Source organism: Phytophthora infestans, genomic scaffold, assembly GCF_000142945.1.
Source record: "Phytophthora infestans T30-4 supercont1.4 genomic scaffold, whole genome shotgun sequence".
NCBI classification, from domain to species: domain Eukaryota; phylum Oomycota; class Peronosporomycetes; order Peronosporales; family Peronosporaceae; genus Phytophthora; species Phytophthora infestans.
The window spans coordinates 334,270-350,597 of NW_003303755.1; the positions used below are offsets into that span (position 1 = coordinate 334,270).

Genomic DNA, 16,328 nt, shown 5'->3' on the forward strand with positions numbered 1-16,328 from the left:
ACGTTCAGATATTTGCCATTGCCACACCCGACATCAGCCACGAGTGCACCCGGTTCCAACTTGTCCAAAAATTTCGTCACCTGTGGCCATGGATGGTGTCGGGTGTGGCTGAAATGAGGAGCGATGAGGTCGTAAATCTTGTGCACGTGCTCATGCTCGAGCTGCGTCGGAGCCAACGACGGAGCAACAACTGAACCTGATACGTTGGCCATCTATTTGAAAATGATTGCTATTTTCCCTCGCTACAGTGACAAACAAGGCAACATGTATGTTCTTCAAGTTGCCATGTTGTCACTCCTTACGTAGGTCTGAGGCTTGTAAAGGTGGAGCTGGAGGAGCTGCAAGTTCGCGGAGCTCACTCCGGGAGACCCGAACTACTTTCGCTCCAGCGTGTTCTCCGCTGCTTCTGGCGTCGCTGCCTCGAGTCTGAGAAGCTCGAAGGTAGACTTTGGCAGTGGCCAGATCTTTCATAAGCGCGTCATTAGCGTCCTCGAGTTGCTGAATCCTCCGCTGTAGTTGCCGCTCTCGTTCAGCATCGGAAGATCCGTCCTCGGACTGCTCTTGCTGCTCAGTTGACGACCGGATGAGCTGCTGTAGTTGAGCCTGCATCTGTTTCGCCTTAGACTTGTAGAACACCAGGTGCTTCTCCAAGTCGGCAATGTACTCGTCCTTCTTCTGGCAACGAACAATTAGCTTTTGCCACTCCTCATCCTTGTGCGAGTCACTAGCTTCACCATCTTCGTCGTTATTTGAGGGCACAAGAACCTTGGGCTGCATCTTCTTGAGCTGCTCCATGGCCTCATCACTCGCTTGTTGTTGAGCTGCAAGACGTCGGTCAAATTCATCGCGAGCCACTGCCAGGCCACTTTCCAGCTGACTGAGAGCCTCGTTACGCTCGTCCAGCATTCCTTGCAGCTCCTGAACTTCGCTCCCCATCTCACTCACACGCATTCGAAGTCGCGCTACCTCGTCCAGACATTTTCCCACGACAGAAGCTGCAGCACCCGCAGCCTCGGCATTACCGAGTCCAAGATGCTGAACCAGACTGTTGGCTAGACCATCAAGAGGTGACTTGGCGTCCGTGGTTTCCGAGCGATGTTTGATAGCCAGTAGATCATTTCGAGCAGCCTTCAGCTCGGCGTCCTGGAAGGCGATGTGCGAGTCCAAGTCGACGATCAACTCCTCGAGATCCTGAAGTTCCTGTTGAGCTGCACTGTCCAGGAACTCAGCCTTCTCTTCCTGTCTACGCAGGCCTTTGAGCTTCTGCTCTGCACGTGCTCGCAGCTTCTTCAACCGCTCAAGTTCCTCAAGAGACTTGGATGCTGCCTGCATTTTCTCGTCGAGCACATGAAGAGACTTGGATAAATCCGAGATACTCTCACGCACGCCCAAGCTCTGACGCATTTTCTGCATCTCCAACGCATTAACGCGTCGAGCTGCTTCGCTTCTGCTCTGTTCAGCCTCTTTCTTGCCCTTCAGCAAGTGAACCACTTCTCGTCGCGTCGCATGATACTCGATCAACTGCTTGACGCTGCTTTCAAAGGCAACTACCATAGCTTCCTTGTCGACTGGTCTGCTAGCGATTGGCGGACGTCCTGACTTGCTTGAAGCAGTCGTATCCGGTCGGTCTTCAATCATTGTCGCCTTTGCACTTGGACTTTGACAAGTGTTCGTCTCCTTTGCTTCGCTGCACGTGTCATCAAGCACCGAGTCTTCGAGGATCTGGTTGTCTCGTTTCAGCGCCTCGATCGAGTGTTCGGCCTCACGAAGTTGACGCTCGTAGTTCTGCCGTTCCAAGGACCAGCGCCTGGTAGACCCCTCACGGGCGTCCAGTAGTTCCTCCTAGAGCAAAACACGAGTTAGAGACCACGACAAACATCACTCGGCCAAAACGAACGCACCGTACATTCTTCTTCTGCAGCTCCTCGAGTTTCTCCTGTAGAGCAGCGATGGTGGTCTCGAGCTTCTCAATCGCTTCGCTTGTTTTCAACCGAGTGCCCGAGGTGAGACTGCCTCGAGTGCTATCACTTCTGCTACTTCCACGCGAGAATCCGATCGCCCCGTTCCTGGATTTGCGTGGAGCAGACGGCATCCTGGACTCGTCGTCCTCATCGTCCATCACCACCTTGTCTTCGTCTCCATCGTAAGCTGCAGCAGTCCCACCACGACGAGTAAATAGTCCACGTGACGCTGTTAGTATCTTACTTCTACTGGAAGATCGTGAGCTTCGACCTCTAGGAGATGAAGTAGTCGTACGGTCTGAGGTTTCGCCTCCCTGTTCCTTGCTTTCTCTTTCTCTCGAGCGTGGAGCTTCGGAATTCGACCAGAGCTGGCCACCACGCTCCAGTTCTTGTACTCGCTGGATAAGTTTCTCGTTCTTTCCCTTCGCCTCCACTAGCAGCGCCTGAAGCTTTTGAATGTCGACATTCTTCATCTCGAAAATCTGTTCATCTCGAGCCAAATTCGTCTTGGCTTCCTTCAGTTCATGACGTAGTTGCTGGACAATCGTCGTATCTTCCTCCTGTTGAGACGAATCACCGTCCTGACTTGCAGGATCATCCTTCACTTGTCGACGAGACGGGGAAGGCATCAGCTTCTTGGCACTTAAGACACTACAGTTCGCCGTCTGAATGGAAGCGTTAAGTAGCTTCACGATCTCGTTGAGTCGCTGCTGAACTGGTCTCCCCAACGAGATGATCTCTCGCTCCATTGCTACCAAGAGTGTAGCCGCTTCCATCGAGTAAGTACGAATACTTTCCACGGCGTCTCCATACAAACTCGCACACTTCGTGGCCTGTGCAAGTTCACGGCTTACAACAGCCAAATCTCGCTCGCTGTCTGCGGCTTTCTCCTTCTTCCCGATCGACAAAGGTGGGCGAGATGGTGTCCGTGACGGTGGCGTCACTGTCTTGTGCTGTTGGAGTTGTGTTTGGAGATTGGCGATCTCTTCTCTCATGCGTGTCATCTCCAGGTCGTTGCGTTGACGCTCTTCTTCGCTAGCGACGCGGTCGTTGACAATCGGCTTGTTCTTGATGTTTTTCGCACGGTTGGCGTACTTGAGCGTGTTGAGGGTTTCTTCAAAGTTCACACTCGCTGGACTCACACACGCGATCATCAAAGTCCGAGCATTACCCCCTAAGCAGTCTTGCAGCAGACGTGTGAGCTTCGAGTCTCGATATGGCACGTGTACAGTGCCCCCAGCAGTTCCAATGCGCCGTTTGTCGTCTCCAAGCGCACTGATAACATTACCGAGCGCCAGAAGTCCTTGGTTGATGCTGACAGATTCTTTGAAGCGACCTGCCACGGCTCCAGTGCGCTTAGCACGCTCGGATCCAGCCAAGTCTACGAGATGAAATTTCGAGAATCGGCGCGTGCCTGAGGTGAGGTCTCGCTGTTCCAGTAGCAGACTGAAGATTGCGTGCGAACGACTCGAGTGCTCGTTCATCAACGTGCTACCAGTCACACGTGATGCGCCTCCAACAACCAAATGTCTGAATACCGCTTCCATCGAGTCTGCAGGCTCCGATTTCACCCCAGCGATCACGATATTCCCTTCTCCGTCTTCACGAATTGCTAGTTGTTTCGAGGTCGTTTCTGGATGGAGAAGATCTCGAAGTTCTTCGTTGTAGATTTCAACATACTCGACTCGTAATGTGTGGTCACTCCGACGTTGGTTGTCACCCTTTTCTTCGTGCTGTAGCTTCTTGAAAACAGCCTTAATCACCTATTTAACAAGAAAATGTTTAGTTGGGTTTCATAGAAAAATGGGTTCGACAGTCATCTTACCCTTGGAATGATGCCTTGCAACTCCCCATTCTTCTCTCGACCTCGACCATCAAACCCAGTTCCAGCCATCGTGTGGGTCTTTCCCGTGCCTGTCTGGCCATAGGCTAACACGGTTGCATTGTAGCCGTCCAAGAACCCTTGAACCAGTGGCGCCACACACAACCGGTACGTCTCCTATAGAAGATCTCGTTAACTACTGCGTTTAATTCCAAAATTCTTTACTGTCCGTACCATTTGCGAGCTGGTGACACCTAGAACGTTGTCAAAAGTGAAAGCGCGGTCTTTTCCGACGATGAGCTGTTGAGGGCCCCTCGTGGATCCATCTCGTGACGAGGCAGAAGTGTTGCTACTTGATAATCCGTCGAAAGATGCAGCAATCCGGATGCAGCTCTTCGTCTGCTCGTGCTTCTCCTTGGAACCGAGTGGTCGAATGCGCACACAGACTTTGACCGAGTCCTGCTCCTCAACACGCTCTGGGCGACTTCTATCGGTCGTCATAGATCTCAATCGCCTGTTCCAATGAGAAATGCTTCTTGCACAGCAAGACTGATAGCAAGTGGTTGGAGTTGACTGGTCATATTGTCGTTACCAGATAGCGCCGTTGGAAAAAAACGTTATCTTCGCTCGGCTGTTTCCTCAAGTTCGGTAAGATATTCAAACTCCCTTCTCCGTTATTTTCTGCTGTCGTCTGAGAATTTAAATCTGTTTGTAGAAAGCTAGCGATAAATTACAGCCTGGGAGGCCACTTTCCGCCGGGTAGTATCCGGAGGGATCGTATACGGTGCTGCCTGTACCATTACAAGGGTACCATCACTTTCATGGTCAAAGCTGTACCTAAAGTTTGGAGCTCTGGAAGCACCCGTCTTTGTGAGCTGCTGGAAGCACACGGGTCTTCTGGACTACTGTACTAAAGAGTTTCCCCGTCGTGGCCAACCTCGCGCACGGCAGCGAGCGGCGACTACGTTCGTCTAATCTGTTAGCTGCTTGATGGAAAACCGGTAGCTCTGCTATCTGTAAGTTACAGATAGTGTGTAACGTTAGAAATTGATGGAAGAGTTCGTTTGCAACAGTGAGGTGCTAGCGACTTGTGGGTACAGTTTATTTATCTTACTCAACGTATGCAACAACACTGTGTACCATTTATTTATTGGCAGCTATCGGACGGATAGCTCACTCTATCTATCGCCGCCTGTCACGCACCCGCAAGCGCCACAGAACATATAGTCATGGATATGCACGATGTCGCTTCCAAGGTGCAGACGCTCGTTGCGTTGCGCCACTTTGTGGCTGCATTCGACGCGGGCCAGGTAGCCTCCAAGCACGTTCAGCTCCGCGTCACACCGGACTCTGTGGTTGATGTTGCTACGCGCGAGACGCTATTTCTCATCCAGCACAAACAGTACTCGCTGCACCGCCAGCGCACGCTGCTGGACGCACGTAACGAGCTTCCTGTGGCTACATTGCGACTCGGCATGTTCAATCGGACACCGACCTACAGTGCCTATCCTTCGACGGATCACGAGGAGGTAACATTTATTCTGCTACTTGCGCGCTTTCATCATATTTTCCACTAAATTGCTTTTCTTTGATAATTTGCCCAAAGACTCCTTACGCCTTCAAGTTCACCGCTGACGACACCACGGTGCGCTCTGAGTTCACAGATCTGGTCGGCGGCCAGCACTGCACCATCGGCTGCGATCCATCCACGGATGGCAGTGACTCGCTCAACTTTTGGCTCGTGCGCGGCTCGGGCGAGACGACCGACGTACAGCAAATCATCGCCCGACTCAAATATACGCACAAGGACCCTAAGACCCAGGAAGGTCAGAGCGTTGTAGTGGACGTGGCTGCCGGAGTGGATCGCATGATGATGATCCTTATCTGCATCGGCCTACTGGACGAGGGGTTTGAAGATGAGCACACGCAGAAGTAGCTTCGCAGATTGTGGCTCAACACGTACACTCCTTGTTGTACGTGTAATATCCAAATTACAGACTACAGTACTTGTACTTACTTACGTAAGTATTTGTTCCTATCATTTGTTCGCAACACAAGTGGCGGCCTTTGCAGAAGAACTGGAGAGAATTTTCTTTTGTTCGGCCCGCATTTTCGAGCGAGATCGGACACAGAAAGTTTTACACGTAGCGTCGAGAATTTGGCCACAGCCGCCGTGGTCAATGCCTCTCGGACGAATTGTTGGTTCAATCAAGCATTTAAAAAACAGGCAACCCGAGATGACGAGACCCTTAAATAGCTGGAGTTTTTTTAGACATCATGGAGAATAAAACCTGGAGGTACTGGTCGGAATAAGGCAAAAACCCTTTTTCTTTTGACTGAAGTTAACTGGAAGCTCTAACCACAGCATTCAGCGAACGACAAGCAAACCCAAACGAATACCCCTGTCCACGGTTTTTCCGACGGAATGACGAAGTAGTGGAATATTTTTTGAAGAATTTCTGTTCCCGCTACCGGTATTATCGCATACGTTTCCAGCTCTCGAAAGACATGGAAGCGAACCAAGTTCTCGCTCGCAATCATGCCGCCCTCTTCGCTGCCGTCGTTGCCGCTCTCCGTTTACTCCGTGGTCATGGAGTTTGCCTTATACGATTACTCGCATGACCTGTTCCCCTCGAAGCGCTCTCACCCTCGAAAGCACCTGAAAGACGTGGCGATGGTGTCCAAGGGCTGGTTGCAACCTGTTAAGCAACTGATGACGCAGTACGAGCAAGACACAATGGAAGTCCAGCTGAGAACTGGAGCAAAAGAGGAGATTGTAGGCGTCCAAAGTGAAGCCGCGACTCGGAGTGGAGATGTACGCGATCTCAGAGTCATGATTGGCAAAGAACCGAAGGACGGCTACGAGGAAAGCAAAGTTATGCTGCCAACCAAGGAAACAGAGGAGGCGCAAGTGGACTGGGACGCACTTTTAGCCCAGATGCCGGGTCTTCGACGCCTGGATCTGAAGCTGGTGCCACTGCACAGTAAACATCTGCCAGAGCTGTTGAAGGCAGCTGGGAGACACTGCTTCCACCTGGAGAGCTTGGTGTTACCACGGAAGACCGAGTTGAAGGAAGTTGTTAAGGGAGACAAGATCGAGACGGTGCTCAAGGAGCTTTATGGTATATTGAAGCAACTGCACTTGAATGGAACTCGTGGAGGGCTGAGGCAACTGACTGTACCAACGAGAAATGATGCGGAGCGTCACCAGTCCAGTGAAGAATTTCTGGAGAAAGTGGCAAAATACTGTCCGAAAGTCGAGCATTTGGATGGCTCGGAAAAATCTTCCCATGATTATGAAGGTGTTCGCTGCGAGGACAAGTGGATGGTATCGCTGGACTCTTGGAAGAAGTTCATCAAAGCCTGCACGGGTCTGCGCGAGTTCCACTTTGCACCCGTGCCCTTTGCAGATCCGTTTTTCCGCGTCTTTGGTGCAAATCCGAAGCCGCTGCTGGAAACTCTGAGTGTCACTGCCAACTTGCTCTGGAGTTGGAAAGAATATCTCCAGGTGTGTGGAGCTGCCACTGCCGAAGCAATTCAGGAATGTTACGGACAACACGCGAAAGATGTCGCCGCCATCTTTAAAGGTTGCCCTGCATTGAAAAACCTCACCGTCGAAATTGATCTGCAGAAATACACCGACTCGGCTGCTCGACACTTCAAGATCGACAGCTTTGGTGATGAATTCTGGGCTTCAGTGGCTACAAACTGTCCTCGTCTTGAGCGCTTCGCAATTAGAAACTGCGCCAATTTCGAGGTGATGAATGTGAGACCTATTCGAACGTTCACCGATGCCTCGTTAGTCAATCTCGCTGAGCTGAAGAACTTGTACTCGGTGGAGAGCAATGCAGCCGTAATGTGCACAGGGGATGGCATCTTCGACTACATGCGCCGTGTGCTCGAGGTAAATTACTTCAGTAACGATTGGCGGATGCTGGATTTACGCATCGGAGGCCAGCAGGACGGCTTCTTTGGCGTACCCATGTTCTACTCAGTGGTTGTGGGACTGTTATGCCGACTAGCACAAACCAGCGAACAGGACTTCGGAGCCGCAGCATGCAAGCAGAAATTCGAGGTGTTTCTAAGCAATCCGTACCATTCGAGAGTGAGCAAACAGTGGACCGCCAAGTACATGCGTGAGGAACTGAGACCGTTGATGTATCGCGTGAAGGAGATGCACCCGTCGCTCAGTCTGAACGCTTCGGTGAATGGCGTGTCTGGAGACTCTTTCTCGAAGATCGACATGTTCACGATGAGCTGGCGTCCTCGAGACAAAGAAAGAGCTTTGTTCTGGAACTCCCCAGAGGACGAGTACTACTGCGAGAACGACCCTAGCGACCGCATGCCGCCGGCACTGATGAATCTCTTCAACGAAATACTCGGTTACGACGCGGAAGACGGTGACAGTGGCTCTTCTGGAGACGAAGATATTGACGACGTCGGGGAAGACGAGGACGGCGATTTCGGGGGATTCTTCCCCGTGTTGTAGTCTGAGAGATCAGCATTTTCAAACTTCATTATTATCATCGTCAATTGATAGTACTATTAATACTACCCGTTTGTAGTACATGTACGAAAAAACTTCGGACTTCACAAGTTGAAGCTAGTCTGCAAACATGCTTCGTAAGCGGGCGATGTACATGTACTCCCCGTTTTAGTGACATACCGTATTGCGTTTTTATCGGTCTTGCTGACCGGCTCACAATCCAACTGACGTCAGGGACGTCAACCATGGCGTCAAAGTCTCTTAAGATCATGTTCCTTGGGGCCCCAGGCGCGGGCAAAGGCACGTACGCGTCCCGCATCGCTCCCATGCTGCAGATTCCGACCATCTCGACGGGGGATTTGGTGCGTCATGAGATCAAAACCAATACGCCGCTCGGAGACAAGATCAAGGCTTACAACAACAGCGGAGCACTCGTACCTGACCAGATTATCCTGGACATGATGGAGACGCGGCTGGCGCAGGACGACGCCAAGCGTGGATTTATCCTGGACGGATTTCCGCGTAATGTACCGCAAGCCGAGGCTTTCCAGCAGGTGACCAAGCTGGACCTGGTGATCAACATCGACCTGCCTCAGTGGATTCTCTCGGACAAGATCAGCGGCAGAAGGTCAGTAAGCGTTGAATGAGATTGGTATCTGTGGACAAAACTTAATTTTGTGCGGATGTGTGACTAGGGTGTGTACCAAGTGCGGCTCGGGCTACAACGTAGCCTTCATCAACCAGGGAGAGTACTACATGCCACCGCTACTGCCCAATGTGGAGGGTATCTGCGACTCATGTGGCTCGGCGTCACTGGTACAGCGTCGAGACGACTCTCCTGATACTGTGAAACAGAGACTGGCAGTGTATAACCAAGAGACGGCCCCATTGGTTGACTTTTACACCAAGCTAGGCAACCTCAAGACGTTCGAGGTGAAGAAAGGACTAGCGGATCTCGACAAACTTGTGGAGCTCATTAACACAGAGCTCCATGCGTAGAGTAGACAGGTGGCACACAAACAAAGCAGAGCGTACAATTTTTTTTGGTCTGCTTAGTGTTGTTATTTTTGCTCTGCTGTAGTCTCGCGCTTATGAACTTAACGTTACTGTACTGTAGCAAACACGCGTCTCCGTCACTCCAAACTCTTCGAGGTTTGTTGTGGTACTCAGTTGAACAGGTTCATCTCCTGGCGTAACTGGACTAACGCGCTGTTTGCAGTGCTCGAAAGATGCAGCATGCGGATCTGACGCAGATAATCCCGCGCGGTGAGAAGTTCCTGGCTCGAGATGTGGCTGGCATCAAGCAGATCAAGCCACGCACTCGCATGTTCGATCTTCGAACGCAGAAGAAAGAGATCTCCCGGTGGGATGCAGACACTAAGACCGTTTGTCATCACCAGTGGCTTCAGCTTGTTCACGCATGCGCGCAGAGTATCGATTGAGTTACCGTCAGTCGTAGAGGTATCATCCGACGAAGCAGTCGACGGCACGGACGTATTCCCCAAATCAGCAGCACAGTGTAGCGCCTCGGCCAAAGACGTTTGGGCGAGCGTAATTGCTTCACCTTGGAGACACGTTTCATCTCCAGACACCAGCAAACGAGTGACTCGATCATTCGATTTATCCGAGATCACGACTTCCAACTCGCAAGTCGCATCCAGCTCGAACGCGATCTCAAGTTTTAGAATGAAAGGGGAAGATGCGCGTTTCCCATCGATAAGAATACGACCCAGACAGTGCTCCAGCCTATTCGGAGTAGCGCCGGCAGTGCGATTCGCAACTAACCCTTCCAGAATGTCAAACTTGATCTCCCGTTGGCAACTTGCGTAGTACAGTTGTGCTTGTCGCGTCGGTACCGTCGAGCTAGGAGGCACTACAATTAGTGTATCTCCACTGGAACTGCGAATCCCAAGCGACAACGGCGTGGTCTCATTCTTCAATACACGACCACTGCTCTGAGCTGCAATCATCGCTGCACCAATTGCAGCGGTATGTTTCGGTAGATCCACGATTCGATTCCAGTGTTCGGCAAAGCAGTCTCCAAGAACTTCACGGAGTTTTGGCACTTGCATGGCTCCTCCAGTGACCAAGACCGCATCAACGTCCTCCTTCTTTACTTTCGCGGTCGCGAGAACTTGCTCAACGGTGGTCGGCAAGCAGTCCCACGTCTCCGACCCACACAACGACTCGAAATCTGCTCGCCAGATGCTGCTACTGAACCCTGTCATCACTCCATTGACTGCACCAGAGCCACAGGCACGTCGAGGCTGCCAAGGCAGATCAATTGCAGCTTGCTGTGAAGTCGAAAGGATCCTTTGAGCCAACATACACGCACGTCGCAGGCGTCTGGAAAATGCTGGACTTGTCGACTTTGAACTGGTGTCGACTACCTTCGCCTCACTGTGGAAATGCTCAAAAAGACGATCCGTTAGAGCTTCACCTCCCAGCTCCATATTTCCTGCTGTAGCTGCAACCTCGACTTCAATCGACGAGGAAGGTCCGCCAGCTTCACGTACCCGAGCCAATGTTACATTCAAACTTCCAGCACCACAGTCTACTACAACTATCGTCTTCTCGAAGACAGTAGCCGCAGCGTCAATTACGGAATCTGCATTGGCGACAGCAGACGCCGTGGATGAAATAACGAGCCGCTCGACATCCAAGTTAGCAATTCTGCAGGCGTCCCAAACGGCCTGACGCTGGGTCCGGTTATAAGCTGCTGGTACCGTCACCACAGCAGTAGTGACACGCTTTCCAGTGAAAGTCTCAGCTCGGTTCTTGATCGTAGCGAAGAGCAAGGCTGCAACTTGTTCGGGATACACTAGATCAGGGACGTTGCCTTTCGCAGGAGATTCCACGACAGCTTTGCCAGCAGCTCCAGCTTGAAGAGTAAAAGCCCAACGATTGACGTCTTGTGCTGAGAGCGTCTCTGTCTTCTGCCCAAGCAGCATTGTCAGGTCGTACACAGTATACGAATGTCCAGCCTTCGCTCGGTTAATTGATTGGAGTCCTACTTCCCCTTCTCCCGAGTGAGCAACCCCCATTGAGACGAAACTCGATAGTGAGTAGCAGTTTTCAGTGCTATGTGGCTCAAAAGGAATCAGTATAACACTGCCTGTGTCACTGACAACGGCTGCCTCGCATTTTGAACGGCCAAAGTCAATGCCGATACTACAGGAAGCTGTTTCGCTGATCTCATCCATGGTTGGTGGCGTAAATTCAGAGTCGCTTGTTGCTCCAAAATCATGAGGGCTCTTGCCTTGACGGCTATCAGGGTTAACGCCCACCATAGTTTAAACTGAAATGGTTAAGTCGCGTTCCATCAAGCTCAACGGGTTCATCCAGGTCAAACACGTCGTTCATTTTAGGCGACTTCAGTGTCTCAATGCTCTCGTATTTTATGTGCTTCTCGAAAACCTTTTTTTTTTTTGGGGGGGGGGGCTTCAAATTAAAGTCCTGTGAGCATTTGGGATGCGGAGTGGTTGAGCCCCCCCTAAACGTATTTGGCGAATAGATTTGGCGCCAAAACTGAAAACGTAAGAAAATAGGAAATGAGTATTTTTTCCGACTTTCCGGTCAGTGCGCAAGCCAACTGTATATTAAGGGACAGATTTTATTCCGATTCTAATCAATTTTTTGCGAGAAAAAAAACACGATTATTATGAAGCATTTTATGAGCTGATTGGCTGTGAGAGACAACATAAAAAGAAAAACAATTAGGATGGGCAGTCGATTTGGTACTTGCTATCTTAACGTTTGTGAAGCCATCTTATTTTTTGTATGAAAATACAGTGACCGGAAGTCTGCACATGTTTGTGAGACATCCGACCTTTACTTTGATATCTGTAAGGGGCTTTAAGTGACCGGACATATGCTAGCTTTTCCGATTCGCACATCTTTAAAGTATATCCGATTTGCTTTTTTTCGTATCCGTACGAGGTATAGCGTATACGCAGCGTATACTAGTCTGTTCAAGCAACACCAATCCCTCCCCCTCCTCCTCAGCAAACGCGCGGTTCCGAAGGAAGAAGGATGCCGCAGCCGCGAAGAGCGCAAAAGCGCCGTCTCTCCGCTGACGACGTCGAGGACGGGAGTGACAGTCAAGCATCTAACGACTCCACGTACAAGTGGCGTGGGAATCGAGGCAAGACGACAGAGACAGCAACCAGTACCGGTGAGGCCACCCAGGTTAAAGTCATCGCCCATCCGCCGGGACAGATACAGCTGCAGTCATGGGAAGCCTTCGAGGTCTACCTAAAATCATATCAGGCACAGTTCTTCCAGATATGCTGTCGTATTCTTTTTTAAATCTTTATTAGCTTTATCCATGTGCTAAAGAATTTACGTGCTTGTCAGATCTTTCGATCGCGGACGAATACCACGGTGACTGAGCGAAATTTAAGGATTGCGAAGCAGGGCTCAAAAGCGTCTCCTGTTCCCGTCGAGTGGTTTCAGTATGCCAATACTTATGTCTGCGCGCACCATGGGTCATACCGATCCAAGGCTACGAGTAAACGGCCTCGACAGAAGAGTCGCTCCCAAGGATGCACAGTGCATGTACGAATTGCTTCTTTCTCACAGTTGCCCGAAGAACTTTATCAATCGGGCTGAATCTGTTCTGGTCGGGTTTCAGTCTAGATATGGTGGGGATTAGTCGGGCCCAAGTTTTAATGCGGTTATTTAGCTCATGATTCTATTGACCATGACCTTGTTCTATGCCACCACTTTTCGTGTAGATAAACGTCTGCGTCTAAGTGGTCGCCAAGGTCAACAACACGTTCGCACTCGTGATTACTAGGTGCCATCTCGAGCAGAATCACAGATTGAGCGAGTATTCTTTTAAGGGGCACTCCTCTAAGTATATCGCTCTCGATCAGGGTGCGTTGCAGACTATCAATGAGCTACAGAAGGCGGGGCAAAAAAAATAAGTATTTGAAGTTTATGAAGGACAATTCGGATAAACTCAAACCAATGTCCATAATTTCGTCCGAAAGATGAAGAATCGTGAGAGTGGAAGTAGGTCGAGCTTCAGCGGAAAGGGCTTGAAGAAGTAGGTGTCAGAGTTTGGTGATGTAGCTGGGAACGTGGTACAGCGTATATTCGCTGATGACGTGGGTGGAAAGGAATGAAAAGCAGATTATTACTGATTTTACATATTGGTCTTATTACCAAGGTAAAATCTTTGGTCATGTAGAAAATTGCGACCTGTATAACCTTACAGACGAAGCATACGCGATCCCTTTTCAACCTGTTCCCGGAAGGTCTTCTGATCGACGCGACCCACAGGGACGAATCGCTCAAAGTACAGAGAATTTACTTCGTGGCCCATGACACCTTCGGCAAAGGTCAATTCATGTAACATGCACTTCTACAGAACGATCGATGGGAGACACTGTTAACAGCACTTGAAGAATTTAAACGCAATGATACTGGCTGGGACGAAGTTGCGTTGTGTGCTGATTGACAAGGATTTCACGGGAGCTGTTGGTGCTAAAAAACTGCCTTTGCCTGGATGTTACGATTCTACTTTGTCATTTCACGTCCTCAAATACTTGAATGAAGAGATTAATTGTTTTGACTACGGCTGCACGCAATTGGCAGAAGGACCAGTTACAGAGTTTGATGAGCCTCCTCGTATACGCCAAGAACGAGAAAGCGTACATGAAACATTTCCAGTGCATGGTGCACGTCGCATCGGCTGCTTCTGCTGGGCAATTACAATCGACTCAAGATAAGCAAACTGTCTTTTGTGATGAAGTCGGGCGTAATCGAGATACAGTAGGGTATTTACTTAACTTCGTCTGACGAAGATAATCAAAGTTACCTTAGCGCAACATTCAAGTAACGTCACCTTACTGTGACCAGTCGGGGAAAAGCTTTTAAGAGATGGCAGGCGATACCAACGTGGAATCGATTGTGGACTTGATGGAGAGTGAGCTTGGGCCCTCTTCCAAGAAGCAAGATGCGTCCGCAAGGGCGAAGTTCAATGCCTTCTTGACCAGACATGTAGACAAGACTCTGAAGCTAGCTACGCTAACAGCAGCTCATGTGACAAAATAAATGTTTGGTAAGTTTTTATCTTTTTTGTTTAATGATCCTGACATCCATTGGCAGACGTCGATGAGCTATCTCAGCTCTATCAAGCGTCAGCTGGAAGAGACGACTGGCACAGAGCTTTTCCGCAACGATCCGGAGTGGTACCGACGATGTCGTCGTCATCTTCAAAAACAATATCTCATGCTTTCCATTTCGACTGGAAAAAAGCTGAAGCAACAGGCTCCTCCTATGACACTAGACGACTTACGTTCCATCTCTACAATTCTCTTTCTTCGCAATGATGTCGAAGCGCTACTAGACAGAACTCTGCTTAACAATCAATGGCTAGCAATTGGACGCAGCTCGGATATTGGCACCATTCACTTCTCAGACTTACACTGGAATGGGAACTTTGTTCTCATCGACGTCACACGGTAAGAGTTAGCTAGTACTATTTCTTCTGCTCCTATTAATTGAGTTTTCGTTCTGCAGCATAAAAGTTCGACAACAACAAAGTATTTCGATTTTCTGTTCTCCTATATGCTGGAGTATTGACCCTTTCCATGCTTTGGCATCTCAGCTAATTGCCAATCCGTATAACGCCTCGCCAAGGGTGTTCTCACAAGTATTGGAGACTACGACGGAAGCGCATGTGGCTGCGTACATCAACAGGTATTGAAATCCATGTACAAGTATGATCACACGTTGACACTTACGAGAAATCTCCAGTCGCATTCAACACGACGAGGTGGTGCGGCGTACGCCAGCTCAAACGCCAGCGTGAACTTGTCGGATCTAGCACACAGAGGATTGTGGTCAATGGATGGATTTGCAACTCTTCTCGAATACATATCACCTACCACTGCTGCAGACCAAAATGTTGCTAAAGTGCTGGGCGGCTGGATAGATACCAAGCAAGCTGGTCATCCACCCTCGCTAGCCTGTTTCGAGATGGAATCACATCAAACATACACCAGAGTTAGCCAATTTGCTGACTCTTTACGGCTTCTCCATTTTGCAAAGATTTTTCCCGAAGGGTTTTGCTGACTGTCTTACCGCGACGCTTTTAATGTATTACCGAGACACGCTAGCAATTTCCCCACAGCACATTGTTCACCAGAAAATGCAGAGTGTACACGCCGCGTTACCACAGCTGCATTCGTGTCAGGAGGAGCTGCTGGACTGGGGTAGCAAGATCCGGAAGCGGTTTGTTACTGATAACATCCTCTCGCTTCCAGTAGAAAGTATTAAAAGCAGTCTCACGATGGAAGAACAAGCGGAACAATTTGTTGGAGTTCATACCTTTGGGGATACGCTTGAGAGGTTATTACTTGGGCATCAAGAACTTGTTGCTGCAAATGAAAGTCTGAAAAACATGATGCATCAAATATTAGATAGGTTAGATCACATGCCTCGCATGGAGCACACCGTGTGCGCTGTGTGCAGTACCGGCAACGTGGCGGAGCAAACCCAGCCACCAAATGCAGCCTCAACACTGGAACTACGTCCTCCAATGGTAGAACAAACGTGGCCACACAGTTTATCCAGCTTGAGGGGCAAGCGTCTGTCCGACTTCTTGGTGCAGTATTTCGTGGAGGGTCTCGGTTCTCTTTCCAAATCCCGTGGCAACAGAAGTCAAAAGGACTGCTTGCGTGCTGTCGAAATTGTGGCGTACGTTGCTGATTTGTCTAGTATACCACCTATCCCAGCGCCAGTTCACGAGTTGGAAAGGATGCAGTGGATGTCTGCTATGGTAACCATGGCTAGTCAATGCGAGACATTGTTAGTGACAGGCTTGAGCAAAACTGACAAAATAGAACGAGGGAAACGCAAACGACGTAGGTCTGGTAAACTTACAGGAATTGTCAAAGCCTGGAGCGAACTAAGTGATGGTCAACGGGCTGCCTTCCGCTCGTTGTCGCGCATCCGCTTTTCAGCGTCGTGACTACAGAGTAGATATGACTAAAAAGCTGAAGACCACAGAAAAAATTGATTAAACAGAAAGATTAGAATAAAGGCCAAT

At 49.8% G+C, this 16,328-nt stretch overlaps 6 protein-coding genes across 6 annotated transcripts; 4 read left to right on the plus strand and 2 right to left on the minus strand.

Moving 5' to 3' along the window:
• Positions 1 to 291: 291 nt before the first annotated feature.
• On the minus strand, positions 292 to 4,284 carry PITG_03064 (kinesin-like protein; the record flags this gene model as incomplete). The annotated part of the gene is made up of 6 exons (XM_002906119.1): positions 292 to 702; positions 760 to 1,651; positions 1,694 to 1,842; positions 1,907 to 3,724; positions 3,787 to 3,960; positions 4,018 to 4,284. The coding sequence occupies 6 exons, from the start codon at positions 4,282 to 4,284 to the stop codon at positions 292 to 294; spliced, it is 3,711 nt and encodes a 1,236-aa protein (XP_002906165.1).
• Positions 4,285 to 4,971: 687 nt separating this feature from the next.
• Positions 4,972 to 5,795, plus strand: PITG_03065 (uncharacterized protein; the record flags this gene model as incomplete). Its single annotated transcript, XM_002906120.1, has 2 exons — positions 4,972 to 5,312; positions 5,390 to 5,795. 2 exons carry the CDS (start codon positions 5,013 to 5,015, stop codon positions 5,717 to 5,719), a joined length of 630 nt encoding a protein of 209 aa, XP_002906166.1.
• A 527-nt stretch (positions 5,796 to 6,322) lies between these two features.
• On the plus strand, positions 6,323 to 8,315 carry PITG_03066 (uncharacterized protein; the record flags this gene model as incomplete). The annotated part of the gene is made up of 1 exon (XM_002906121.1): positions 6,323 to 8,315. One exon carries the CDS (start codon positions 6,323 to 6,325, stop codon positions 8,270 to 8,272), a length of 1,950 nt encoding a protein of 649 aa, XP_002906167.1.
• Positions 8,316 to 8,500: 185 nt separating this feature from the next.
• PITG_03067 (adenylate kinase) lies at positions 8,501 to 9,268 on the plus strand (the record flags this gene model as incomplete). The annotated part of the gene is made up of 2 exons (XM_002906122.1): positions 8,501 to 8,897; positions 8,965 to 9,268. 2 exons carry the CDS (start codon positions 8,515 to 8,517, stop codon positions 9,266 to 9,268), a joined length of 687 nt encoding a protein of 228 aa, XP_002906168.1.
• Positions 9,269 to 9,435: 167 nt separating this feature from the next.
• On the minus strand, positions 9,436 to 11,559 carry PITG_03068 (hsp70-like protein; the record flags this gene model as incomplete). The annotated part of the gene is made up of 3 exons (XM_002906123.1): positions 9,436 to 9,646; positions 9,809 to 10,736; positions 10,782 to 11,559. The coding sequence occupies 3 exons, from the start codon at positions 11,557 to 11,559 to the stop codon at positions 9,436 to 9,438; spliced, it is 1,917 nt and encodes a 638-aa protein (XP_002906169.1).
• A 742-nt stretch (positions 11,560 to 12,301) lies between these two features.
• On the plus strand, positions 12,302 to 12,660 carry PITG_03069 (uncharacterized protein; the record flags this gene model as incomplete). Its single annotated transcript, XM_002906124.1, has 2 exons — positions 12,302 to 12,443; positions 12,626 to 12,660. 2 exons carry the CDS (start codon positions 12,302 to 12,304, stop codon positions 12,658 to 12,660), a joined length of 177 nt encoding a protein of 58 aa, XP_002906170.1.
• Between the last annotated feature and the right edge of the window lie 3,668 nt (positions 12,661 to 16,328).